The sequence below is a fragment of the Cardiocondyla obscurior genome, linkage group LG06 (genome assembly GCF_019399895.1).
Source record: "Cardiocondyla obscurior isolate alpha-2009 linkage group LG06, Cobs3.1, whole genome shotgun sequence".
In the NCBI taxonomy this organism is placed as follows: Eukaryota; Metazoa; Arthropoda; class Insecta; order Hymenoptera; family Formicidae; genus Cardiocondyla; species Cardiocondyla obscurior.
The window spans coordinates 4,345,051-4,371,340 of NC_091869.1; the positions used below are offsets into that span (position 1 = coordinate 4,345,051).

A 26,290-nucleotide genomic window follows, 5' to 3' on the forward strand; every position below is an offset into this window, starting at 1 on the left:
GTCACATTTCTTTTCGCAAATTGTCAACGTAAGAAATTAATGTAAAATATTTTTTACAAAACTTACAATATAAGAACAAAAAAATTTATATGTATGTGCACTGATACATACATATGAATTCCTATAAAGTATTATTTTAATCCAATTATTATACACACAATATTTAATCCAAATATTAAGCTCTTTGCGTTTATTCTTGTACGTAAATAATTACTTCAGTTAATTTCAATAATTACATTACATTAAAAATAAAATTTTAATATTCTTATCAACAATGCTGCAAAACAAATGCGTAACTGTGATTCCTCAAACTGAAAAATACGAAATTTCAATTTCAAGAAAATTGAAATCAATAATTCATTTTTATCCGGTCTTTTTCGAATATCTCGATGAGTGCAAGAATCGAAGATTGATAAGATGCATAGAATAAAATTGCCGAAACACTCATCAAACAATTCGGTAAGCAAATAAGTCATAATTATTTCAAAATTATAAGTTTCAAGGCCTGTTAGTAAAAACTTTACATAACAGTTTTAGTCATAGTAAGTTAACTTATAGTTACTTTATGTAAAATAATTAAGCCTTTTAGCAATTAAAATAAATGTGAATTGTGCAGTTCACACGTGCAATATGAGGGCACATATAGTATATATTTTTAAGATATGACAATGTGTTAATCTACGTAAGTATGTGTAATTATGTAAATTATACTTACATTCCGTGGAAGTCATAATATTGTATACCGAAGTCTCTGTTTTTGCCATGATGCATGCTGTTTTTTTTCCATTAGTTCCATATGCATATCCAATCTAAAAAAAACAAAATAATAGCAAAAATAAAATCAAATTCATTATTATTCTTCTATCTTGATATTAATTGGTTATCTCGCTTTTTAATTCACTTCTTGTATCAGTTATCAAAAAGAAAAAAAATGTTACGATGCAGTACAGTTTGCAATTAAATTTTTCAAAGAAAAAAATGTGTGCAAAGTTTGTTCTAATATTTATAAAGTTAATCGTATCTAATCAATTTAATGCGCTTACCTGTATTCTACAATCTTTTAAAACATATTCATGTAAAATAAGAAAAAAGGTTTAATATCATTTATTTATAAATCAATACCTGTAATTAGATACTAATGTAAAAGACTTTTTTTCTTGACAGATAATGTAATCATGACTTAGCACATTGTTGAAGGTTTTTCTTTATACTTAGCTTAAGTTTGCAGTTTTAATTTATCTGCATTTAATGCGCTTACCTGTATTCTACAATCTTTTAAAACATATTCATGTAAAATAAGAAAAAAGGTTTAATATCATTTATTTATAGATCAATACCTGTAATTAGATACTAATGTAAAAGACTTTTTTTTTTGACAGATAATGTAATCATGACTTAGCACATTGTTGAAGGTTTTTTTTTTATACTTAGCTTAAGTTTGCAATTTTAATTTATCTGCATTTACGACTGAATTACGTTTTTCAATATCTATAATACCGCCATTACATATCTTAATAGCCATACTTAATAACGCAATTAAAACTACGCACATGCTCGTGTGTAAAACAAAGAAAAAACGAATTATTTGCAATTAATCGTATACGACTGATATGTATGTGCAGCTTAAGGGCCTATCTAAACAAACTTGCATAAGTACATAAATTTGTGCATTAAAAAAAATCTAAAAAAAATTGATTTATTAATTGTTTTATGTATTTAACAATAGATCAATCATATTTAATTTTTTTTTTTGCATATGCTTATGCACCTACCCAAGTTTGTATGGATAAAGCCCTTAAGATGTGCAGAGTGCATTCGTTTACTCAGTAATATTATATATTGTATATACATATATTTTAAAATAATAATAATTTAATGTTATCAATGATATAAATTAATTAATTATAATTGGTAACAGTTAATTCAGTTCTGATTTATGATCAAACAATTCTAACAAAGAAATATTATTATTAAATGATATACCATTGGCTATTAGTCGTTCGTATACGCAGAACTGCTAGCAGAGCATCCAAATGATCCAGAGCAGGACCTCTGATTGTAAAATGGCTGTGCAAATAAGACATATGTATTGTACAATGACCACGAATGACAAACAGCCTCGCAGTCACTTTTACAATTTATTAATTAATTTTTTTAAATTGAGAATATAAAGACTTTTGCAGTTTGAGTAAACGAACGATATGTTGCGACATCTGCAGCAATTTCTGTGTAAACGAATGCACGTTACATGTTACTAAACACAGTCGATAAATGCAGATAAATTACATTTACGTTTTCATAGCGGCGCGAAAATAAAAAAGATAAATTCCCTATTTGCTATTTTATATACCGTTTTCTAATTTTTTATATATATATATGTATATATACATACGTGGAACACGCTTTCACATATTACGCCTCTGTAATTTTGATGAATTCTGTATTTTTGCCACGCAACTTGTAGTCGTTTAAGCGTTGCGACATGTAACTTCTTTCTTTCTCTCTACACAATATAATCGTAAGACTAATAATTCCGAACCTGTAATATTAAATGTCACTTTAATAATTCATTTATTTTCGTGCCAATCTGTAAAAACAATGACTTACCAGTCCGAGGTGACATCGATATTTTTACGAATCGTTGTTTCTCCTCAGTTTCACGGCGAAAGCAGATAATTTCCCGTCATTATACGTGAAAGTGTCCAACGAAATGTAGTGGAAGACAGAAAAATGTACGGTAGATCGATTTGTGGGAAAATTATACAGATAATTCTGTTTGTGATGATGTAGATATAATTTGATACTCCGTGAAATAAAGACGCAAAAGGCAACCTGAAAGATACAGAAAAAATTATGTTACATAAATACAAGTGTCAAGCTTTAAAGTAAATATTAATAAATATAAAATTTAAATAACAAAAATATTAAAATTATATATATGCATATGTATGTTAATATATTAACATAATATTGAATAAAAATTAATATATCTAGCTGTGACATTTCTTGTGTCGCCGCAATGCGCGGAATCTTCGAGTCCACGAAGACGAGCATTGATTTCTGTTTTCCCTCCTTTTTGGTATGTCGTAAAAGACGCTAATGAAAACTGCACGTTGTGCAAATTCATTTACCTTTACTTCCGCGAGTATTGCAAGTCCGCGCAAAAAAAAAAAAAAGAAGCGAGAATTGCCGCACATGCAAATACTTACATGACACAAAATCAAGCTGGTTTGAAACCACCTCAAGCCTCAGCATAATTATTGTCTACTTTTTTACGCCAGGTGTTTGAAGAAAGGCTATATCTCCGCAGCAATTCTCGACGAGAATTGCAAAGATCGTTCATTATTACAGGATTTAAGGACTTCGCACTTCGTTCATCTCAAACGGAAATAAAAAAGAAAAATGTTTCAATAAACAAATAATTAAATTCGATAACTGAAATAGACGTATTTTATATATACATATATATTTTTTTTAAAGTACAAATTTCAAATAAAAATTATTTAAAATTTTAACCTTAAAAATATACAAGGAAAGCAATTCATTTTCTAATTAAATAATTAAAAAGAGGTTGAAAAATTCCAAAAGAACTCGTTCGAATTTCCTACACCACCTGTTGTTTAAATTTGCATCATTATCAAGACACAGATAACCTTAATCTCGCTTGCTTTTATTTTTGAAAGAAAAAAGCGACTCATGCTTTCTACCTTTTCTCCCTTTTATATATTTTTTCTTTCTTCATTTTTTAGGTCAAAGAAACCTAAAAAGAATCAAATATGTAAATTGGACGGAAGCTAATTCTCGTCTGCGGAAATATACTCCGAGAAGCAAAAAACTAACTGATGATTTCTCCTTCCCGCTCCACGCGCAGGTTCTAGCGTGGCGGCTGGCGCATCGACTGGACTGGTAGAAGGTAGAAGTGAGTCGTTTACCGGAGTTGACGACTTGACGCAGCGCCGAGCGGTCGAAACCGATTTTCGTGTAACAGGTAGTGCCGCGTACGTTGCCCCCTGTTTATCTAATCCTCTTGTCCCAGGTCCGAGTGAATCAGCCGTGCCTCTGCGAGCACACGTAAGGCACCGGTAACACCTCCATCGTCAACAAACAATTAATTTTGATCGACCAGCTTTGGCGTCTTCAACAATGACAAGCCGAGTAACGGAGTTCTATAACGGCAAGTCCGTTTTTATCACCGGCGGCACCGGCTTCGTCGGCGTCTGCCTAATTGAGAAGCTCCTACGATGCTGCCCTGACATCGGGAACCTCTACCTGCTGATGCGCCCGAAGAAAGGAAAGCAGATCACGGAAAGGCTGGAGGAACTGACGAAGAATTCTGTAAGTCTGGCTGGACGTCGTGAATCGCGATCTCTCTCGCGTTTTCCGAAGTTTGGTGAGCGCGCGACGTTCACTGTTAGCTCTACCAACAAAAAGTCTACGAAAAAAAAGATCCGGCAGCACTTAAGTGGAACACATTATTTATTAAGTGGTTATGAAACTACAGAACCTGCTCACCTTCTCTATTCAGCCATTATTTTTCCATTAAGACACTTCAATAGTTTTCTATTTGCATTACATTTATAAAATTTACTGCTACTTTTCGGATTTGTTTTTAGATTCAGCTATTGTACTGTTTTGAGGGCACTGTGAAAGTGTAATGATTTGTCATCAAGCTGCAAATTTAATAAAATGACAAACTGTTAGCAGCAATTAAATTAATTTAATGTATTTGTTGTATAGGCATTTTAAAATTCACTGCCAAAATTGGTAATCTATGCACATATTATATAAGTGTTCAATAGTGACAGAAAATATCTAAATATGTAAATAAAATGGAATTTGTGCTCTACATTTCTGTTATCAATTTATTTTCGAGTTATATTATACAAACTTTGTCAATAAACTAAATTACCATCAATTTACTAGCAATTTCTGATCAAATTTGCTACCAATTTGGTGGTTATTCTAGGAAAATTTTTCTTACCGAATCATAATTTTCTTTTCTTGCAGGTTTTTAACAGATTGAAGGAAGATAAGCAAACGGATTTATTTAAAAAGCTTATCGCAGTTGCTGGAGATGTTGGTGAGGAAAATTTGGGATTGTCTTTGGAAGATCGAGCAACCTTAATAAATAAGGTGGAAATTGTTTTCCATTCGGCTGCTACGTTGGACTTTGAAGCTGACTTAAGAAGCACAACAAATATTAACTTATTAGGCACCCGCAAAATCGTTCAACTCTGCCAAGAAATTAAAAATCTTAAGGTTAACCAGTATTCTGAAAGAAAATTTGCATTTATTATTAATTGCATTTTTTAAACGCATATTTTTGTAAATAATTGATGATCGTATTAATATTGCAACTTATGACATTTATTTTTTCAGGCATTGGTTCATGTTTCCAGTGCTTATGTTAATTCAGTATTGCACGATGTCGACGAGATCGTCTACCCAGCACCAGCGGACGTAAAAACATTTCTCAATCTAATTGACACGTTGGATGACGCTACTTTAAATTCCAAAACGCCAGAAATATTAAATAATCATGCAAATCCTTACACATTCACCAAGCATTTAGCCGAACACGAAATAGTAAACGGAGGTCTTCCAGCGACTATCGTCCGTCCTTCAATGAGTAAGTTTATATATAATTACTAAACATAGCTACATGACTGTTGTATATGACTAACTCGTACATATTTACCTATTTAGTAACAGGTGCATGGAAAGAGCCAGTTCCTGGATGGACGATATCAAAGAACGGACCACAGGGTTTCATATTAGGTGCCAGTAAGGGTATTGTGAGAAGACTGCCAGTTGCAAAGCATCTTATTTACGATTACATTCCAGTCGATGTAGTAGTGAACAGTCTGATTGTCGCAGCTTATAATGTCGATCGTGACAGGTAACTCTGAAAAAAGAATTTTTATATTATAATATATATTTTACTTTTTAAAAGATAAAAGATACTCGCTTTCTTCGAATACTTAAATTTTATAACATAATTTGTAATTTTAGCGACAAAGCGTTAAAGGTGTACCATTGCACGTCTAGCACGTGTAAAGCTTTCAAGTGGGAGCTCATAGAAAATGACATTAATAACTATTTACATAAGTATCCGTTACGGAGTGCCGTTTGGTATCCATATCTGAAGTTTCTGCCGTCGCTCTTGCTGTTCAGAATCTCGGCCATCTTTGTACACTTTATTCCCGCTTATATTTTGGATACAATCACAAGATTATGCGGTGGCCGTCCTATGTAGGGTCAAATATTTTATAAAAAATATACGTTAATTTGTCACAAAATGTCTTTTTAACAAATGTCTTTACTTACTTTTAGTCTGGTTCGTTTACATACAAATGTTAATAAGTCGCTGGGGCGTCTTGAGAAGTTTATCTTCCAAGAATGGAGATTTAACAATCCACGTTTGCTGCAATTACACGAGTCATTGTCATTAGAGGATCAAAAAATATTCACGCTCGATATTAGACCGTTAGTTTGGAAAGAATATTTCACAAACTTGATACAAGGTGTCAGAACGTACCTTCATAATGAATCTCCAAAATCTTTGCCGAAAGCACGATCTAAAGATAAAATGTACGTATGTTATTTATACATCAATTAATATTTAATTAAGCATTACAGTTATGTATTAACACAAAAATCCTTTTGTTTCAGACTTATGATCGCTAATTTGGGTTTACAAGCTGCTTTGTTAGGCTTGATCTGGTGGCTGGTCAAAGTTTTATTCGCTACAACGTGGACAAAAACGAGTTTAGTTGTACCAGTAACATATTTACTTTTCGATTCGTTATAAACTTAATTCTATACTTAAATTTAAAACGCTACATTAATTTTTTTTAATTATATACAGAATACTTACACGTACAGATTATTTTTTATGAATATGCTTGCACGTACATACGTTATATACTTCTTACATGTAGACTTGTTACATCTTAAAGGGGGAGGACGAGAAGACGAAACATAGCATATTTTTATATTGAATATTCCTGATATGTTATTATTCGCTATATGTAACTTAAGTCTCAATATTCTAAATGCAATTGCACAATATAGATTTCTACTTTAGTTGAAAAGATGATTCGTAAATAAGAGAAAGAGAGAATTACTCATTTACAAGTTATTGTTCATTTGTTGTAATCATTTTTTTTTGTTCGTTGGTCTTTCTGGGTTTAAAACACATTTATTAACAGTACCTCTATAAAATTTCTTCATGTTTTGGGGGAGGAAAATTTTTCTTTATATTTAAATTGGTTTGTTATTAAAAATAAAAAACTTTAATGTAACTGGTAATGGGTATGAATATTGAACCACTTGAATTTTTATAGTACTGCGAAATTTCAAATTGCACGTGATTGTCACAAATTCAACATGCAAACATTGTTAATAAAAATTTAATAAATTTATAATCGATAAGTTTTCATTTTTTTACACTATAATTTATATCGTATTCTTACTTCTTTCCGAGATATTTAAAGACTGTTTCAAATGGCTTTCCAAACTTTTCTTCGTTTTACCGTAAATTTTATTATCGCGTCATTTAATAACGTCATCACAAGAAGGGTTCCAATACATACGTGTCAACGAGTGGCTACTGTGTAAATTAATCTTTGATCATCGGTTCTTTTTTCCGCACAATATACCCAGTTCAATAAGATACGATTAAATCAACATCTAATTATTTAAATCCATGCGCATGAGAATTAGTATTATGCTAAGAAATTACTCACATGAATAAATTTGTTTAATATACAGGAGATAATTATCTCTTTTGTTATCATATTGATGAATAAACGCTCAATTTTCAAAATGTTTAAAAAAAAATTAAGCAAACTTATTTAAAAAAAAGAAAAAGAAACGTACAAGTAAATCTCATATAGAATAAATGTTTGCCTGAGTTGTAAATTTCAGACCTGATATAATATCATTTAATGTCGAATTGTTCGTGCAGCCACGTGAAGCGTAACGTTTAATATTTATTATTCGTTTATACTTCCTCCTTTTTCTTCCCTCATACGAAGATGATCAAGGCATTTATGCTCGTCAGTGTAGCACATGACGTCAGAGACGAGATATACGGGATTTTCCTTTCACTATATTATATATAAAAGCATGCTAACTTTTTTTCTCCATACCATAATGCGCTGGATGATATAAATTAATGATAATCTGAGAGGCACGGAAATTCTTTTCCGAATCGTTAATTAAACGGCTCCATTCGAGCGGCTATCACGCGCATAAGTGGTTATTATATACGTTTACTTCCTTTGAAATGAGAAATTGACTGTACGTCGGAATAAATTAATGTTTTCCCGAGCCGCTCATGTTGCATAAATTAATAAGATATATTATGTGAACACACATACTTTTCATGTTAAGAGCCACTGCTTTCGAAATTCGATCAACCGCGGTTCCTTCGCCTTAAGAATGTAGAATTGTAAACTTACTACTGCGCCACATTTGCGCATATCTACCTAACACAAAATAGCTATAAAAAAAATTTTTTTTACGCATTTTGTCGACCTCTATTATTTAAAAAAAATTAAAAAAGAATTAAAAACAATTAAAATTTGTAATTAATTTTTTTTTAATTTTATTTGGATTATTGCTCAATTTTATTGTTTATTATTTAATATTATTACTATTACGTGCTATATCTACTTCGAAAAGTATGCACAATCAGCTGAGACTTTTTTCTTTTTTTTTTTTAATTCTTTTAATCTCTTTATAAATAAAGCTCGCGATATGAAAGTGCAAGTAAAATTTAATATCACTCTTTTCAATTTCATCATGATTTAAAATCCATGTAATGGCACGTAATAATGCGTAATGACCTGAAAAAAACTGGTCGACTAATAGACACCAGTTGAAATAGAGTAACAGAAGCGTGGAAAAGATTATAAGCAGCATAATTATACGGTTGGGACCAGTTCGCAACGATGTGTGTGTGAACTTTGATCTCCTGTAAAGTTTTCGATTGATTTAATACAGAATTAGATTCTTGAATTGAAATTTTTTTTTTCCTCACTTGTACATCTTCCAAAAGATACGCTCCTCATGACAATACTTTTCCATGCTTCAATCTCACTTTTAACAATTTTTGCTAATTACCTTACTGATTTATCTTGAATTTTAATGAATCGATACAAAAAAAAATTAACACTACGTAAATTTAACCGCAATTTTGCGCGCTACAAGAGTAACATTACTATATGACGATTCGTTATTCCTGCCGCAATGACGGTCCAACTAAAACTTTACTTCATCAATCACCGTCCGTATGGTCGGTACAAAAATACAGATATATTTTTTTTCACATAAGCGTAATTATTCTTTTCGACGTTTAACATCTGTAAGAGAATTTAAATAAAATGTTCCCAATAAAAAAAAGAACATCTCGCAACGCAACGAGACAAATCTCAAATGGTACCTGTCGAAATCAAGAAGACAAGCACCTTTTTTTATCCGCAAGACCGCAAAAATGGCATAAACGTTAATCGCTATGTGTTATCCCGTACACAGCCGCAAGGTCGCAGTCTCAAGGTGGGGAAGTCCCAAAGTACTTTGTGCGTCTTTTATGTGATCTAGCGATATCGCGGATCACCTGTAGAATTCAAATCACTCCCCGCCGGACTTGAATGCGCGACATAGCAGCACCACCGCGTTCTCCAGCCAGGGTGAACCAGGGAGGATGGGACCAGCCTGCCGATCGTGGGAACTATTGCACGCACGTTATGCAAATTTTTTAAGTACGTGAACGAAAAGCAAATCAGAAGATTCGTTTGGTCCCATCGCTGGAACATCTGGCGGGGAAGTAAAAGAGAGAACGCGAGACCTTGGAAAAACTCGCTGCCGCCCTCAAGCCTTCCGTCGACCGGACACTAGCACTGGACGAAGGCGAGATCAAGAAAGGCTCGGGTATGACGGAGCGGCCAGCCATGCAGGGATAAAGCCGTCGTCGATGGTCTATCTGCATCAGTCCGCGCGAACAGTCCCTACGACATAGAACGAACGATAAGAACGCGGGGATTTTTTAAAGTGACTTTCAAGTTTTGATTGCTAGTTTAGTGTGCACGGTCTATTTCGCGGACGAAGTGCGATATCCGAAACGATCGTACACAGCTGCATTTTCTGTACAACCTGACCAAAAAGTTTGTCGAGGCCTTAGGTGCTTTATTAAGGTATTTATTCGACATGTATTTGATGAATTTGTGTGATGTGACAGATATATATGAAACATAGTCATATTATACAAATATGATACGGTATTACACATCTTTCAAGCTGAAGAACGAAAAAAAAATTCTGTAGCATCTTCTAAAAAATAATCTCGCAACTTTTATTAAAAAAAAAAAAAATTCTTTCTTTTAAATATTCCGACATATAATTATGTATCCTCAGAAATTATATTTCCCTACGTCTTTGTTATAATAAAATTATATATAATAATTATTATAAATAAAACAGGAAGTAGTACGTTACCTTCGTGCCTTCTTTTTCACGTTTTCACTTTCCCAGGTTTTTCGAAGATGACCACAAAATCAATTCCAGAATGGTTTGCCAGCAAAAGCATTCTCATCACTGGAAGCACTGGCTTCATGGGGAAGGTTTTAGTCTCCAAACTTCTACTTAGCTGTCCCGATATCGGCGATATCTATTTACTAATTAGAAAGAAAAAGGGCTGCGATCCACAAGCTAGACTGCAACTCATATTACAGGTAACGTGTACAATTTCATTCATTTAATAAAAAAAAATTAATTTAAAAAAATTGCGTTTAATTTAAAATAATTTAGACATAAGATTGAACGAGTTTACTATTAGTGGAAGTTTTTTTTCTATTATTACAAAAGAAGAATGTAATACTTATTTTTTACGAAAATAATCGGTTAAAATTGGTCAATTAAATAGCAAACGTAAGATCGTAACAAATTAAATATTGTCATAAGGTGTAGTAATCGCCGTTTCAGCTAATAGAACAAATATGCCTACATCATCGCGTATAAATAACTTCATTGTGATAATTTTTTAAACAAAGGTGTCAATCTATATTATCTAATTGATTTTTACTTCTTGGCTCGCCGCTAAAATTTCAAAATAAATTTTTATTACAAAAATTAAAAAAAAAAATTCTTTTTTTCCTAAACTTTTAGTTTAATTAAATATTGATTATTATAAATCCCGGGGTTTCTTCAAGATGTTCCATTCACCTTTGTTATTCATCTTTTACCTCTGACGAGCGATACTGCACGTGTGAACGGATCGTACAACTCTTTTTTTTTTTAATATCATAATACCGCCGATGGTATGCCAATGTGAAAATTATAGAAATTCTTCAGATCTGTCGTCGTCACACGTGTGTTACTTTGCACGGTTAAAGAAAAATTTTATCAAGCTTTATTATTAAGCTAAACTCTAGTTCAACCGTCGTAAAGAAATCCCGACATTTATTTTTTATTCTTTACTACATTTTAAATCTATTTGTATATTAAGCCTTCAACGAACGTTGCATCAAAGTCTACAAACTAATCCAAATTTGATCGCGACGCGAACAAAGATCTTTCATCTTCATTATTACCTTTTCCGGTCTCTGAAAAATGTACTCGGACGTTCCTCGAAATTCTCAATTAGCAAGCACTAAGTGATTTCATGCAGGAAATGACTTGAAACTTTTCGATTCGCGGCTAATGGAGTTTGCCGGTCAATGGCAGACCTCCTAAAAAAATATATATAAAAAAAAACCGCGTGTTCTACAGTTACAAAAGTTAGCTCACGCCAAAGTGAATAAACATCCGCGATCGCAGAAATTCCCCCTCGGCGTTTCGTCTCGCGGGACTTAATGGCCGATAATTCGAAAAGGATGGTCTTTCGAGCAAGTATTATGCGCATGCACTTCGAGAAAAGAAATAAATAGCCGATTTGCGGTGTATCTTGTGTAAGTGCATAGTATGTAAATGCAACCTGGCTGGCGCTCGGGGTCGCGAGGGGAGAGAAAGGGACAATTACCGGCGCAAGTGAAGACATCCCGGCCGCAGATATACGCGTCTAACATCGGATAATTGAACGGGCTCCGCGTCTTGATCTCTCTTCGGATGCGCGTGCATCGTCGTTAAAATAGCTTCGACCGATCGGTGAAGCAATGCGCGGCGCAACATACTTCTCCCGATCGCACGATTATTCCCACCTGAGATTTATTATAATTCTAATGCCCCTCATCGCATGCTCGAGCTTTCACAAACTGCTCACCCGGCTTTTTACGACAATTCGCCGTTTAAGGACGACGAAGGTCCAGCGATTGCGTGGCGCGCGAGCCGCAAAAAAAACGCTAAGAGTAATCGCTTCTTCTAAACTTTAATGAACCGCCGATTGGAATAAAGAGAGGCATTCGCCTTACTGACTTACGTGTGGTAATCGAGGAATGTCACTGCGCGGCTGTCCGCGTCAACTTTTTAATCTCGCGTGAAGCTGTAACTATGCATTGTGATCCCCGAAGGCCTTTCACTTCCTTTTTACGCGACGATTTCTCGCAAAGGCGACATTAGTAAGGGATGTTACAATTTACCTGGACGAATTTGAAACGCCGACAAGAAGTAATAAGCGCATCGTGTTCCTTGGTGAACCGAAGTGCATCCTTGCGGATCCCCTTGACATAGATCCTCTCGTTAGGAATTTTCCAAATTCTTTCGTCATCTATCGCCGTTTCGAGCGCCCGTCATCGAAGTGTGAAGACAAAAGTTTGGTAAGAACTTTGTATCCTTGAATCACGTGCGAAATCGATGAACGTTTCCAACGTCACGTTTGAATCGTTTCCTTCGAGCGGTCTCTCGAAAGGAAAAGGAGAAGAGGTGCGTCAAAGCTCCTTTTTTTTCTTTTCTTTCATTTTTTTTTCCAATTTTTCCTTTCTCTGGAGAGCGGTTCTGGAACAGTAAAAAACGTTGTTATTCGACGATGCTCGCGACCCTGAAACCCCGATCGAGTGACGTTGATTAAGATACTTGGCAGCGTTCGGGATTCTGATCTCCCCACCGCGCACGTGTGTTTTCCACCGATTAATTTCACTTTCGATAATGTCGACGGGAAACATTCTTCCACGACTAAGTCGTACTCCGAATAGCATTTTAATATTATTTGGATATTTACATACTTGCAACAAGCGCAGACGCGATTTACATAGATTGCACAAAATTGCCGTCGCTCGATCGGTCTTTGCCGTCTGCTCATTTTGCCCGGCTGTTTTGAGTTAATTGTCGAGTCAATCGCGCTAATTATCGGTTACGCATTGCGTATAAATTATCGCAAGTGAGAATAGTTTAGTGGAAAAAAGTTCTTTCACTAAATCGTAATTGCATTCGCAGCAAGAGCCGTTCAGAATTCTCAAGGAACGGTATCCAGAACGGCTGAAGAAGCTGGTGGTCGTTTTCGGGGATATAACCGACGAAGGGCTCGCTTTGAATATCGCAGATAAAGAACGACTCATCAGCACGGTCTCCGTCGTCTTTCATATGGCCGCTAACGTCAGATTCGATCTACCATTGAAAAACGCCGTCAAGAGTAACACCGTGAGCACCGTGAACGTCATCACGTTAGCGAAACAGGTAAGATTATCCGTTAATTAAAAGTAGAAACCGATCCAGTGCTCAAAGCGAAGTTGTATAGCCACATAGTCACATAGACACGACACTGCAACAAAAAAATATATAATTTTAATTGCAAAAAGGCTTAAATTAATGTCTATCGTAAAAAAGAAGTTCTACGTGTAATTAAAGTTAAAGTTATTTGTAACCTGAGCAAAATTTCTAAGTAAGTCATTTTTTTCAAAAAGTAAAATAAAAGAAAATAAAATTAATTGCGTATGAATGCTAATTGTTTAACAAGCGTAATTTGAAGTTAAAAGAGATGACCTTCGAAATAAAAGCCAGACAACGCGTTACAAATATGCACCGCACCTAATGCACAAATAACATTCGTTGGGTCTTAATTGCATTCATTAGCGATTGCTCAAACGCGGTTTTACAAAAAAAAAAGTGACTTTTTTTTAATACAAGAAATTGCACCACATACCACATGAATTCTAGGGCGTCCTACATGTTTCCACAAAGTAATTAGTCAGATCTTTGGTCCTATATATTTAAATTTATTAACATCAGTCAGTCTGATAGTAAAATTGAGTCTCTCAGTCAAAGGGCACAATCTTGTTGCGGTAAAATAATCCATCGCTTATTGCAGAAGAAAAAAAAAATCATGCAACATCTACAGCTGCAAATAAAACTTGATATTAAAAAGAAGGAGACTATAAAGATGACACGGTAAAAAAGTACAGCGCAATTTCCTTTCAGATGCCCCTACTCGAGTCGTTTATTCATATCTCGACGTCTTTCTGTCAATGCGGCGAGTCTGTGCTGGAGGAACGACCTTACCGAACCAGTATTTCTCCGGAAAATGTAATTTGCATGGTTAATACAATGACGAACGATACCCTGGAGGCAATGAGACTGAAACTGTTAGGCGAACAACCGAACACGTACGCCTACAGTAAAGCACTCAGCGAGGACTTCGTGTCGAGATGTGGCCTACCCGTAGGAGTTGTGCGTCCGTCGATAGGTAAGACTTCTTCCTCTAAAAACGTTTTCACAAACTGAGTATGTTTCATAAAACAATTTTTACATCAATATTTAAGAGAACCTTGCACGGATAAACGATAAAATATTTTTCTTTCCTTACCAAACACTTACTTTTTATATTGTATTTATAATAAAATGTTAACGTCTTAATTGCAGTAACTGCGTCTTATAAGGAACCAGTACCCGGCTGGGTGGACAATATGAACGGGCCGACCGGCTTAATGATCGGGGCGGGTAAAGGGGTGATACGATCCATGCTTTGCAACGAAAATTACATGAGCGACATAATACCCTGCGACATGGCCGTAAACGCGACAATTGCTCTGTCTTGGCTAGTCGGAACGAAAAAGTCCACGAAGCCGATATTCTTAAACGCCACGGTGAATCCGGAGAATCCGATTTCCTGGGGCGACGCTTTAAAAATCGGGAAGAAGCACGTACTCGAGAATCCATTCTCGCGTAAAGAAGCATTACCATTAATTTACAGCTGCAGGTGAGGTGCATCTAACGCGTAACGATGTAACTTTTTTTTCAGAGCCACTTTGGTATCCGGGCGGAAGATTGACTTCCTCCAAAGTTTTGCACTGGATCGCCGTAACATTCTTTCAAATTATACCCGCTTACTTGTTGGACGTTCTATTAATCGTCACCGGAAACAAGCCTTTTCTAGTTCGAGTACAAAACAGAGTGAACTCGGGATTGGAGTTGCTCCAGTACTACACCATGAAAGAGTGGATCTTTTGGTAAGAAGCTGAATTCCTTAAACATTCACTGACTCGCTGGAACAATTGCACCTGAAAAATAAAAAAAGAATACGTGAGATTTTCACAAAATTGAGCTAACAATTTTCGAAAATTAAATTAAAATCTATCTATCTCGTCAGAACGTACTTTTTCTGTTTTAATCGTTCTGTTACAATTTAACTAATAATTTATCCTTTCTTAAATTTAATTGCAGCAATGACAATCTGCGTGATCTTCAAGATCAACTGTGTCCTTCCGATAAAGAGACATTTTACATGGACACGAAGCTTATTCGTTGGAACGAATATTTGTTAGCGTATATTTTAGGTACAAGAAAATATTATCTAAAAGATGACCTTTCGACGCTACCGCGTGCGAGACGGGTTTTTAAGTATCTATACTTCGCGGACTGTATGTTGAAACTGATATTTGGGATTTTCTTCATCTGGATAATGTACACCTGGACAATCTCTGCTAAGCCCATTATAGCGATGCTAGTCCCGTCGACTGACTAAGCATATAGTACAAAACTTGCTTAATCCTTTATGGTGACGCAATTCTCCAAGCTTTTAAATCCACACGCTATATTACAATTAAACTAGATTTTTTTAAGAACTCCGAGTGAAATTAGAAACAAAATCTTTGAAATCCCAGCTCGTTTGCGAGAAATAGTTTGAACCGTAAAGGATTAAGAATAATAATTGTATTTGATATGCAATTAAACATAGTTGTGCAAAAAAAAAAATAATTCTCAGTCTGTATTACAAAATGCTTCCTTGAATTTTTAGTTTAATGACGAAAACTTTTATTTAAACTTTTTTTTTAAATAAATAGAACATAATGCAAACATCAAGTTTGAAAAATTATTCCTCGAGTGAAATTCGAAAGAATATAAACATTCTTTTTTGCACTTCTACGTCTAATCGATTTTATCTTACGGTGATAATTACGTTGCATGAAATATTCATGTGTAATTCACCAACAATGAAGAACGTGCCAATACTTGAAAATTATATCTTACACGCTACGATAACTATAATAATAATAAAAAAACGAAACACTCGCAATTATATACGCATAATACCGCAACAAGAAAACCTGAAAAACGAAAGACTCACTCTCTCTCTCTCTCTCTTTTTTTTTGTTTTTTTTTTGTTTTTGTAATGTAATTTTACAATCGCTAATAAAGTTTGCATATTATATATCTATACAGCTTGTTAATAAGTATTTAACGAAATACCTCGAATACGTTGAATGACGTTAAGACACAGCCTTGAGCTGTTGTTCAAGTATGTGGCTTGTTGAAGTAGTTAATATACATATAATTAATATGAAACAAGATATTTTTTCAAACGGCAAAGGGTTAAAAAATTAAAAAAAAAAGTTATATCTACATCGTCGTGTGTTTAAAATCCGTGCTGGACTCAAAGGTCCGCGAAAAACAAATTCTCTTTAATTGTAAAACGTTTGCTCGTAAATTTTACCAAGGAAATCGCAAACTCGAGCACGCAGTGTGTACGTACGTAGAATGTGTTTATAGAACGTTGACAGAAATGTAAGTCTTTAATATACTCGACGACAATTTCACGCAGAAGTGGAGCAAAACCTGCGTTCTCGGTTTCCGCCGTCAATTTGCTGTCAGATTATGTTTAGCGGGCACCATCGATAAAACACGAGCTTAATGCATACTCAAGTAGTGCCAATTTGCCAGTAGTTTCTAATCAAATTTCGTAATACGCTATCAATACGCTACTATATCCGCTGCGAACTCGACAACGTCTCGTCAATTAAATTATGTGCTGCGTATCGTTATATGCGTATCGTTAAACATCTCTCTCAGAGAACAATGGAATTAATTATAAATCAAACAACACGGGAAAGTAATTAAAAAACGTACAAAGTATCACTTAGAAAATGCTAACAGCGCACACGTAATCTAAACATTTTTCTTTCTTTTTTTTTTTAATCTCTCGACGACTAAACAGTAGACTGCGAAAAGATCAATGCAACGTAATAACTGAGAGTAATGTAACAAAAATTTAACGAGCCTTATGGCTCAATCAAATACTTTCTCCAAGTTGAAACAAGCATTAAAAAAAAAAAAAAAAGAAACAGGTGCTTTATATGAGAACGTACGCCCGCTTCGTCATTCGGATTCAGTTCAATCTGGATGTTTTATACAATATATATGTTTCATACAATATTATTTTGCGATAGAATTGTATTATTTTTCTCAAACCGTTTTGTATTTTCTTATTATTTTGCTTAATATGCCGATACTAATATTAATATCTTCCAACTTTGCTACACCTAAACTAATTAAGTAATTTTAATATAATTTTCCTTTTTATTTTATTTCATCGAAATTCTAAGCTAATGAATGCAATGTCATAGCATACGTCATGTGCCGATTAATTTTATAACGTATGTATAAATCATTTTATTTAAGTTTTTTTATAAATAATAATAAATATTATCTCAAACGTGATCATTTATAAATAAAGTAAACATTTCCTGAATAAAAAAAAAGCATACAGAATCGACTTCAATCATCCGATGACGAAAATTTTGCCGCGCAATGCTTATTCATATAAAAAGAGTAATTCTTAGTAAAATATAGAAAAAAAAAAAAATTATAACAAATCGGTGAAATAAATCACGGTTCGATCACTCTGCGGTTTTTCGTTTCCGATCCGACTGCGTGCGTATGATTTTCACTTTTCGCACATATTAATATGGTGGTGGAAAATGATATACAGGTCGCGGCATAAATAAAATAGCCTTTACTACAAATGACGTGACCGCTCGTAAAGAAACTTTCGTCACGACTCGCGTGTACTTTTTCAACGGCATTGGGAAAGCAAGGATGGAGAGATGTAGTTGCGAAAAGGAGTTTCTGTCGTATATTTAAATATCTTTAATACGATTCCCGTGTGTTCGAGTACCTACGTATAAACAATGCAAGAGGAAAAGATAAAGAGGGAGAAAAAGAGAGAGAAAAAAAGAAAAAAAAGAGACGAAAGAAAGGGAAAGAGATATCGGTGTGGTGATGACATAACTTGAGGAAAGCCTTTAACTCGCGGCACCGTTTCTCACCTCTTCGCGAAATTTAATCTGTCATGCTCGTCATTACGATATTCAAACACACGGTTTCTCGCGGACCCTCTTCCATTTTTTTTATTTTATTTGCGAACTCCTTTGCTAAATTGGTACGAGCAATTACGCTGTTTAAACGAGAGACCAAATGGCTGAAAGATTCGCCTGACTGTTTGATTTTGTCCGCAAAAAATTTTCTTTTTCTAACAAATTATCTATTGTAATATTCTAAAGTATATTAAAATACATTATCTTTATTGCAACGTCATATATGTATATATTTTATTTTTTTTATTATAAAATAAAGTAATTTAATCGTAATCAGCGTCTAGAAAATTACGTAATTATTAATTTCGTTTTTATATTCAAAAAAAATTTGATAACGAACAGCGTCATTAATATTTGCAATAATTATAAAAAAAATCTCGTTAGATCTTTATCCAGCTAATTGTTATTTAATAGCGAATTCGGCTCGCCGAGTTCTTCAAAGAGCCTCGGGGTAAAATTGCAAAAGCAAATTGGTTCAAGTGCATATGACGATTTTACCTTGACACAAAGGGTGTTTTTTACTAAAGCACTCCACCGTAATCCGCGATATTGTGCGCCACTGACCCGTTTTTGGTCCAAACGATCGTTTTCTTCTTTCCCCGCGCGTAAAAAGCGGTTGTATCATACTTACATACCTCGGTAATCTATTTCGTAATCCCGTGCCACGGGAAAGAATGTTGCGCGCAGCAACTTGGAGGAGATCGAAAGGCGTCGGGCGCGAAATCTATCGTCGCGAAGTCCATCTCCGTCTTCTCTTAGACTGAGCAGCGGGATTCGGTGATTTCAACGTCAGCAGGTTCCTAAAATTAAACAAATTAATAAATAATCAGGCGAGACAAGACGCTCCTTTCGTTTTCCTCTTTAGAGGCCACGTTTGGAAATAAACGAGGGATCCGGTTTGTAAGGCTGCCGAACGATATTCGCGAATGTAAACGTGCGTTACATAAGAAGAGATAGATCTGCGGGCGAGGTGTGCAAGTGTGTGCGTGCACGCGCGAGGCCGTGCGTGTACCTAAGCCGTATGGTGTGCGATTCGCTATGAAAATAAATGCGAAAGCATCAAGTCGAATCAACGTGATACTTTCCCAGTCTACGACGACCGGTTCGCACCACCCGGCCGAGCATGGCCGCCGAATCCGAGGCCGCGGAGGCCTGGAACAGTTCCAGCCGCGTGCCCAAGTCGCATTCGTTCGCCGACCGTTTCTTCTCGCGGTGAGTGCTGCGTGCACGGCAACGAAGCTAATAAACCCCCGTGGTCTTCGATCCGATCGCGTATCGTGTTCGCCACACTCGGCCGCGGCTTTGAGTCTCTAGTATCCCTCGATCCGCGGGTGAGTGCGCGTGCGGTCGCCGACGTGCATACCACGCACAATTGAAGAACGTTTTCACGGTAAGGAGTGCCAAACATACGCAGTTCGCCGAGGAACAAGCTGAGAGATCGAGCTGATAACTTTTGTCCTGCTGGGAAACGTGCCCTACGGGGTTTTTTTTTTTTTTTATTTTTATAAAGCGACGAGGGGATGCAAACGGGGGACGGTTTTGCACGTTGTTAATAGTAATTAATCAGAAGCGATAACAACCTTTCAGCCGCTCGGTAAAAATCCAGGAAAATCCTTTCATGCTTTCTAGAGACGCTTTCGTTAGCCCGAGATCGCTTTCACGTTTAATTAAAATGCGAGCGAGAATAAACGTATAATTAAATTTACGCCATTGCGTGGTTGTACATTAGTTTGTTGTACAATTAGTATTCTATAGTCGGATATGCGATCGAAATCCAGAAGTTTCAACGCTAAGTCCACGGGATTAAAGAAAGAAAAAAAAAGAAAAAAAAAAGATTATACGTGGAAACTGCTTGCGTTGTTATGACGTATCGTGTACATGTCGCTTATAGCGCTTAAATTATTCATAACGCAAACTATCAAAGTCGCAACTATTTTCATAATACGTAGCGAGAAAACAAAGCAGGTCGATTCTTTGTTCTTCTAGTTCTACTTTAAAATCATCTTACGCAGATCCTCAAATAAAAATCTGATAATATAAAAACGTCGTTTCAAAAATATATTATATATTTTAATTAATAGTTATTTAATTCATTAAAGAAATAAAATTAATTTAAATGCTACACTTTTCTTTAAAAAAAAAAAAAAAGAAAAAAAAACTGTTTCTACGATATACTTTTTCATGTGGCATATATTTAATACTAAATACTTTTTGTACCACCAATTTTCAGAGATTTATCAGCCACTTGATTATCACGCTGGTTTACCTACGCTGAGAAAGAAATTTCGTTAAACAGACTAAACCTATCAACTAAACCCAGAATAAGTTAATACAACAAAATTATTATTTAACCGAATTAATTGTTGTCCATGCAGACCACAATTTACTTTGGTTTGTTAAACATTTTATTGTATTAACTAAATCTGGGTTAGTTGAAAGGTTTATTTTAACATAATTTGTTTCTCAGTGTGACAATCAAAATTACGCTAATCGACAGACGCGGTTTCATCTCTTTGTATACCAAGTTTCGCGAACAATAAAGCGCATTCAGATATCAGTTCGGAAAGGAACCTCGATTAGTCTTTACTACTTTGTCATGGCAATCACTCCATTGTTCTTTCACGTGAATATTCAACGCGACACGGGCACCAGGTTACAATTGCAAAACTATATAACGCGATCCAATTTCAATAACTACGATACTTCCCTTCGACTTGATTGTGCACGGTCGCGCAATACTTAATTACCCCGTAAAGCAAAACGAGCGCGTCTGTCGCTGGTACAGGCACCGTGCACGTGCTAATTATGCATCGCGCAATACGCCCCAGATAACACTTTCCGTTCCGCATAAAACTGAATATAATCATCTTTCTTCGGGCAAACACGTCGCCGGGGATTCCCGGGGCACTTTGAAGCGCGCGGCACCACGATAATAATTTCAGATACGATTATTCGCGGTACGCTTTCTGTGTCTTAAAGAAGGACCCTTACCTCGCGATGGAGCCGAGCAAAACGGACGGCGTAGCGCCGGACAGAGTGGCCGAGACTTTCGCCGGGCAGAAAATTCTGGTGACAGGCGGCACGGGATTCCTCGGAAAAGTGTTAATCGAGAAGATACTGCGGTGCATACCTGACGTCGGACAGATCTACATAATCATCCGAACGAAGAAGGGCAAGGATCCCAAGCATCGGCTGGAAGACCTGTTCAATTCCCCGGTGAGTTTGTATCTCCCTCGCGCTTTCAAAAAGATGCCACGACGCTTTCTAAAAAGAACGCAATGGAAAATACCGCGCTGCCGTACGTACGATTAACTTCTAGCCGGTGAATTAATTGTTTAACGGCCGTGCGTGGGTACTTTTACGTCATCCCGTAGCCCGGAAAAATTTTCACATTTTACCTTGGTCCCGTACCTCGGCCGCGCGACCGAGCGCCAAAAAGAGAAAGTGCGTGACTATGACTTTGCTATTGCGCCGCGGGTTGCATCATTGTTGCCTTACGATCGCGCGTGGTGCAGCTGAGAGGTCTGTGAAACGGCGTTTCCTCTCGCGCGCGCTTTGGATATTTCGCGGAATAAAATTCGCCGGTGAAAGTGCAGCTAACCGGACCGGGCCGGACCATCAGCAGCGCAGCAACCGGGCCGTTTGCATGACGAAAGAAACCAAGTCAAGGCCTCCGTCTCGTTGAAAAATACGAGCGAGGGAAGAGATGGCGATTATTGGTATCGGCTCCCGTCGGCCACGGTGAAAGTGCGGATTGCGCGACGCGCGTTATGTCACGTCTTTCGAATTTTAACGCAATACCGTAAACACGCCGCCTTATACGCGCTCGTGCGATGAAATTCCTGCAAATTAGACGTCATTAGAATATGGCTTTCCCGCATGTACCTGTTCTCACTAGGAAAAACGGCGAAAAGCGTTGCGCCCCGGCCGGATTTTATTCGCTCCCTTCAACTGTATCGGCGAGACAATCGTTGCGTGGCTTTGTCTGAAAAAAAAAAAAAAAAAAAAATATTAAAATTTTGATCCGACCCACGGCAACACTTTGCGTCGTCTTTCCATTCAAAACTCGATCTATTGGAGCTATTAAATAACTCACTCGACGGTGTCGCATGACACAATTACCGCGGTAAATTAATGAGACATTGTAACTTTCAATTGTGCAGAAAATCTGTGGAATCACTATTCATTTGCGATTGTCATTATCATTGTCATATTCCCAGCGATATGAAATCTCGGTAAACATCATTAACGTATGCCAAGGTAGTACGGAATAATTTTCACATACCGCTTCAGGGTGAAACTTGAGAATTTCATTACGTGTTCATTGAAAAATTGCTTTCTGGTTCGCTTATCATCAAGAAAAAGCGTAGCAAACTGTGAGACGTTTCGTACACGTATTGTTACGATCAGATAAATTATTAATATATATAACTACGCGTTTTTTCAGACAATCATGCATTAGCATGCATAAAACCTGTAAATGAGTATGATAAAAACTGTTATACACACAACGCACAGACTGCTTAACATAATTCCGTTTATCCGACTAATTGATCCTTTGCATATATAAAAGTAATAAAGTAGAATTGTTGAAAATTATATCGATTAAAGTTTCACAATTCATACTTTACTCTGGCGCTTAACTAATAAGTAATTAACTTCACTTTTAAATTTTTTTACACTTGTAATCTTCCTCTTGTTTATACAAGAACACTTTTAAAACACTTCTCAGAGTATTTTGATTAGTATAAAAAAAACAAAATTACATTCAAGGAAGTATTCAATTTACAATAGGAAACTGCAGCGTCCAAATAATGTCGTTTTTTATCTTCATATTCTTATATTATATAATTGACTTATATAATATATTCCATTATACTGTGAAAAAATCGACGTGGCATTAAAAATCATGTGACATTAAAAACCACATGTCGCACAATAACGATCTAATTGATATGCCACACATAAAAATCGCACGTGGTTTCTATATCGTTATGCAAAGGAAAATCTAACATATTATCTCAATTACCAGCGGCGAAAAAAATATTCAAGGATCGATTTGATTACAATTTATCCGTAACCACCATATTCTAGGAACGATGCGTGATAATGATATAATATGATTATACTCACATCCTCGAAGACTTTTTTTCTTATCTCTTCGCCAGTCCGCAATTATCCCGCTCTCACCTTGCTCTTGTATAATGCACGATTATGCGACCCTCATACGACCGGCGCGTACGAACGATTCACTTGAAATTAAAATTGCAGCTCTTCGAGAAAGTCAAGACTCAGCGGGGCCTGCCGGAACTGGAAAAAACAGTAACAGCTATCAGCGGTGATGTGGCTGCTCCAGGACTTGGGCTGTCCCCGGAAGATAGAAAAATGCTTATCGAGAACGTTACTCTCGTGTACCACGCAGCGGCTACCGTTAGGTATAATTAATGAATTATAAAAAAGAAAACTTGCTACACCTGAGCTGACGCTGAACTGTTTTGAAATTCAAACAATGTTACTTGTAACTTGTCGAGCATCGCGGCGAACTAATTTGCATTGAAAGTTTATACGTATTCAAACAGATGTAACTTGACAGAGAAAATCGAACAGAATCTGTCATTTCGTAATGATTTAAGTGACATATTTCACTTGGATTACGAAATGGTAGAGGATCTACAGAGGATCGGCAGGAGCCCGGTAAATTTTTACAGGCAACCTGCCATCTCATTCAGTCATATTTCGTTGACGTCTCGTCGACAAAATTTACAGCCGCCGGTTATTCAAGATCTATTCTCGAAATAGCTATACGTAATCTTTTTTTTTTGTTCTTTCACCTTGCATAACTATTTATAAATCTTGTGGTTGCACAATTATAAAAACACTTCGAAGAATCTCATTACCTAGTTGTAGCTCTATTTTAATATATTTAAGAATGTTTTATGTTCTCAATTCATAAATTTAAAAAATAGCGTTATCTCGCTATCCCGCATCAATAAATCTACAAATGCGATTCTTAATAATTAATTAAATTTTTTTCACTTAATTACCAACCTTTCAGATTCGACGAATTATTGAAGAGAGCGGTGCTGCTAAATACACGTGGCACGAAGCAAATGATAGAGCTGGCCAAAGAAATGAAACACTTAATTCTGTTTGTTCATATAAGCACGGCCTACTGCCATCTCGAAGAAAAAGTGAGTATATATTTCCTGGATGTATTTGTATATCCAGAAAAATTTATGTATTTCCAGATAAACTGAACAATTATTAATTCTCGTAGATCTTGCGCGAGAGAACGTATCCCCCGCCCGCGGATCCTCATCAAGTAATTAAGTGCGTTGAATGGATGGACGATGACGTGGTTGAAGCTATGACGGATAAAATCTTGGGTAAGCTGCCCAATACGTACGCTTTCACGAAAGCCTTATCGGAGAGCATCGTCGAAGAAGCCATGCCACATATCCCATGTTTAATTATGAGGTACGGGAGAACGTCTCATTCGCAGATGCTGAAATGTTAGAATATGTTAAATACTTTCATTATATAATGCATTCCGTTAGGCCGAGCGTAATTATTCCCATCTATAAAGAACCAATACCTGGATGGACGGATAATATCAACGGACCAACAGGACTTCTGATCGGAGCCGGGAAGGGAGTAATCAGGACGATGTATTGTAACGAAAATGGTTACGCTGATTATTTGCCCGTCGACATTGCCGTTAATGGTCTTCTCTTAGCCGTGTGGAACTATATTTATTTCAAGGATTATGACAAACGTGTTTATAATATGACAAGTAGTAACGAGTTTAAGGTAGATAAAAATTAATATATTGGCGTGCGTATCTTTTAACAGTATCGATATGAGATCCGCCGTTATTCGCAGGTTACCTGGCGAGAAATAATAGAACGCGGCCGAAAAATAACAGAAAAGATCCCTCTTAATGGAGTCGTCTGGTATCCAGGTGGTAGCTTGAAGTCGTCGCGACTCATGCACAATATTTGTATATTGCTCTTCCACATGATTCCGGCCTATATTATCGATGCGCTCCTCTTCTTGGCGGGCTATAAACCGATGTAAGTCGTCGCGAAACCTTAAATGTATAAATCGATATGTGCAAAGTGCTTACATTTATTAATTTTATTTTTATCTTGCAGTATGTGCCATGTGCAACGTCGTATAAATAAGGGATTTGAAGTTTTTGAATATTACGCCAATAACCAGTGGGACTTCGAGAACTCATATGTGGAAGATCTGAGGGCAAGAGTAAATAATGTAGAATATGAAAAATATCAAGTGCATGGCAATGATCTCGATATAGATGCATACTTCTCAGATTGTATTCGAGCAGCTAGGATTTACGTCCTGAAAGAGCCCGAGCATACTCTGCCGGCTGCTCGTCGACATTTACGAGTGTAAGTTTAAAAATAACGCATTCTTATATGTATCGGTCTAAAAATGGCTCTTTCTTGTTATAGCATGTACTGGGTGGACGTAATCACGAAGATACTCTTCTTCTTGCTCATAATCTACTTGCTAGCGTCCTGGAGTGAAACTTTTAGAACATTGCTCACAACCGGCGTGACGTATATTTCAAAATTAATGAATAGTTCGTAATTTATACAAATTAGGAATATCTTTCATCGTTATATGGAACTTATTTCAAATTCGATCCAATTATCGATCGTGCAATTTTTTTTTAATCTCAAGGACACGATGGGTTAATAGCGGTACCTTGTAGTGCACGCTAGTGTACGGCGTGCACTAAA

General features: G+C 36.1%; 3 protein-coding genes and 3 long non-coding RNA genes across 8 annotated transcripts; 3 read left to right on the plus strand and 3 right to left on the minus strand.

Annotated features, from left to right (window-relative positions):
• Nucleotides 1-277: 277 nt before the first annotated feature.
• LOC139103593 (uncharacterized) lies at nucleotides 278-3,942 on the minus strand. Its single transcript, XR_011545914.1, has 5 exons — nucleotides 3,841-3,942; nucleotides 3,210-3,760; nucleotides 2,608-2,832; nucleotides 2,393-2,539; nucleotides 278-809 (listed from the first exon to the last, which is right to left on the minus strand). It is a non-coding gene; the product is annotated as an uncharacterized lncRNA (long non-coding RNA).
• A 50-nt stretch (nucleotides 3,943-3,992) lies between these two features.
• LOC139103579 (putative fatty acyl-CoA reductase CG8306) lies at nucleotides 3,993-7,427 on the plus strand. Its single transcript, XM_070658419.1, has 7 exons — nucleotides 3,993-4,335; nucleotides 5,008-5,259; nucleotides 5,380-5,629; nucleotides 5,707-5,899; nucleotides 6,013-6,252; nucleotides 6,334-6,591; nucleotides 6,673-7,427. The coding sequence occupies exons 1-7, from the start codon at nucleotides 4,144-4,146 to the stop codon at nucleotides 6,809-6,811; spliced, it is 1,524 nt and encodes a 507-aa protein (XP_070514520.1). The 5' UTR covers nucleotides 3,993-4,143; the 3' UTR covers nucleotides 6,812-7,427.
• Nucleotides 7,428-8,708: 1,281 nt separating this feature from the next.
• On the minus strand, nucleotides 8,709-14,468 carry LOC139103592 (uncharacterized). Of its 2 annotated transcripts, XR_011545913.1 has the most exons (4): nucleotides 14,078-14,468; nucleotides 12,579-13,696; nucleotides 10,501-11,100; nucleotides 8,709-10,013 (listed from the first exon to the last, which is right to left on the minus strand). It is a non-coding gene; the product is annotated as an uncharacterized lncRNA (long non-coding RNA). The 2 variants fall into 2 exon arrangements; XR_011545912.1 differs by having other exon boundaries at nucleotides 10,501-13,696.
• Nucleotides 10,006-16,405, plus strand: LOC139103580 (putative fatty acyl-CoA reductase CG5065). The gene is made up of 7 exons (XM_070658420.1): nucleotides 10,006-10,199; nucleotides 10,537-10,736; nucleotides 13,372-13,611; nucleotides 14,353-14,617; nucleotides 14,794-15,096; nucleotides 15,173-15,380; nucleotides 15,595-16,405. Exons 2-7 carry the CDS (start codon nucleotides 10,548-10,550, stop codon nucleotides 15,893-15,895), a joined length of 1,506 nt encoding a protein of 501 aa, XP_070514521.1. The 5' UTR covers nucleotides 10,006-10,199; nucleotides 10,537-10,547; the 3' UTR covers nucleotides 15,896-16,405.
• Nucleotides 15,318-21,607, minus strand: LOC139103594 (uncharacterized). The gene is made up of 3 exons (XR_011545915.1): nucleotides 21,516-21,607; nucleotides 19,160-19,324; nucleotides 15,318-15,431 (listed from the first exon to the last, which is right to left on the minus strand). It is a non-coding gene; the product is annotated as an uncharacterized lncRNA (long non-coding RNA).
• LOC139103576 (putative fatty acyl-CoA reductase CG5065) lies at nucleotides 19,782-26,228 on the plus strand. 2 transcript variants are annotated; one of them, XM_070658413.1, is made up of 9 exons: nucleotides 19,782-19,914; nucleotides 21,507-21,740; nucleotides 23,796-23,959; nucleotides 24,580-24,715; nucleotides 24,802-25,001; nucleotides 25,082-25,334; nucleotides 25,407-25,597; nucleotides 25,679-25,936; nucleotides 26,000-26,228. In XM_070658413.1, exons 2-9 carry the CDS (start codon nucleotides 21,522-21,524, stop codon nucleotides 26,136-26,138), a joined length of 1,560 nt encoding a protein of 519 aa, XP_070514514.1. In that variant the 5' UTR covers nucleotides 19,782-19,914; nucleotides 21,507-21,521; the 3' UTR covers nucleotides 26,139-26,228. The 2 variants fall into 2 exon arrangements, with proteins under 2 accessions (XP_070514514.1, XP_070514512.1); XM_070658411.1 differs by having other exon boundaries at nucleotides 19,783-19,914; nucleotides 21,504-21,740.
• Nucleotides 26,229-26,290: the final 62 nt, after the last annotated feature.